This window comes from Crocuta crocuta, unplaced genomic scaffold (assembly GCF_008692635.1).
Source record: "Crocuta crocuta isolate KB4526 unplaced genomic scaffold, BGI_CrCroc_1.0 scaffold139, whole genome shotgun sequence".
Classification (NCBI taxonomy): Eukaryota; Metazoa; Chordata; class Mammalia; order Carnivora; family Hyaenidae; genus Crocuta; species Crocuta crocuta.
In genome coordinates this window covers 8,206,055-8,207,771 of record NW_027533258.1, presented here as the reverse complement: position 1 = coordinate 8,207,771, position 1,717 = coordinate 8,206,055, and the positions used below count along the sequence as shown (strand labels likewise).

The 1,717-nt window shown below is 62.8% G+C and overlaps 1 protein-coding gene across 1 annotated transcript in view; it reads right to left on the bottom strand.

Moving 5' to 3' along the window:
- Positions 1 to 1,717, bottom strand: part of GAS7 (growth arrest specific 7) — a 140,660-nt gene that overhangs the window by 19,751 nt on the left and 119,192 nt on the right. Inside the window, exon 9 of the mRNA XM_077746546.1 lies at positions 6 to 54. Within this exon, the coding sequence (XP_077602672.1) occupies positions 6 to 54 (49 nt within the window). The remainder of the gene's footprint in view (positions 1 to 5; positions 55 to 1,717) is intronic.

The following is a 1,717-nucleotide window of genomic DNA, read 5'->3' as shown; positions in this document are numbered from 1 at the left end:
TTGGCCTCGTCTGCAAGGCTCTTCTTCACCTGGGCCCACGCCTCTCCCAGCGAGCTGCAACCCAAAGAGGAAGGTGAGACCCAGACCCCAGACCGCCACGCTGCCCTCGGACCCGAGACGGCACGTGGATGGGGCAGAAAACGCCCGTGAGTAGCGCGCTTCAGCCTGGGGGCCCGGTGGGCCACCCCAACCCCAGCTGAGGATGTCAGGAGTGGAGGGGGGCAGACAGCGGCTGGGGAAACATCCGGAATCTCAGAGAATCGGGGGCGGGGGAGATGAGAGAGGAAGGTGGGGTACAGCCGCAGGTGGGCCCTGACACCTGCCAGCCACTGTCCCCCGTGCATCCCCGGAGCCCATCTCTGGTCCGCTGATGACCTGCCGGAAGGTCAAGGGCGGAGAACAGCCACTTTCTCAGGGAGAAGCGGTTCTCAAACAGAAGGTGCCATGCAGCCCTGCCTGCGGGCGGGCCTCCTGCGGCCTGACTCCCAAGGCGGGCAAGGACGGACCCCTGTGCCGAGGGACACCCCACAGATGCCCACGCAGCAGGGAAGGCTCTCCATCCCCGCCCTCAAGAGGTGTGGCTCCCGCCGGTCCTGATTCTGGGCTGTGATCACTGGTGCCGCCCACACCTTCCCGGAGAGCCGTAGAGTCCCGTCAGCGAACCCCTTTCCACCCCAAGGAGATGTTTCCAGCAGAAGCATCTCCCCCTGTCCCCCGGCCTCCCACGTGTGGCCCCCAGCCCCCATTCTCCACTCTGCGGCGCCCCTGAGTCTCGCTGGCCTTCAAGGGACGCCCCGGAGTCTCTGCTCGATACCTCCTCCCCCAGACCATTCCGGTGACTCGACTGTATCCAAAAGCCACTTTCCTCCAAAGAAGTGAGCTGAGCGTCACACCACGCGGCTGAAGCGGGGGCCACCAGCCGCTGAGATCCAGTCCCTCTGGTCACAGTCCAGGCCTGTCAGACTGTGGTGCCGGCTCAGGCCGACCGGGCTTTCAGGAAATGACTGAGGGATCTTATCCAGGACTCCCCTCGGGTGGTCCTGGCTGGGGAGTGAACCCCCGCCCCCCGCTCCAGGGAAGAGGAGGAGTGAGAGATGCATGATCCAAGCTGCTGGCACATATGTGGACAGAATGCCAGGTCTGGAAACAGACCCGTCTGGGGAACGGATGGTCTTTTCAATGAATGGTGGGGTCTACAGGGCAAAGAAGACATCTCGACCCTGACCCTGACCCTGACCCATACGTGCAGATTATCTCAAGATGCAGCACATGTCTAGGTGAAAGCCGGATTGCATATAATAGGAGGACCAGGAACTCAAAGGCGGGGACAGAGCGGGACTGTCCCTGCACCAAGCTGTTCACAGCCTGACACACAAGAGCCTGGAAGCCACAAAGGCCCTCGGCGGTGCTGAGTCTCTAAGTCTACCGTCCGCAGAGCGCGAGGTCAGCAACTGGCCCGGGGACGGCTTTAGTGGCCTGAGAAAGTCATCTGGGATCGGCCGTAGGGAAGGACAAGGTCCTCGGCCCCACCTTCAGGCAGGGCACTCAAAGCTGCGGGGACCGGGGCGCCTGGGTGGCTTAGTCGGTTAAGCGTCTGACTTTCGCTTAGGTCGTGATCTCGCGGTTCGTGGGTTCGAGCCCCGCGTCGGGCTCTGTGCTGCCTGCCAGCTCAGAGCCTGGAGCCTATTTCAGAGTCTGTGTGTGTGTCTCTCTCTCT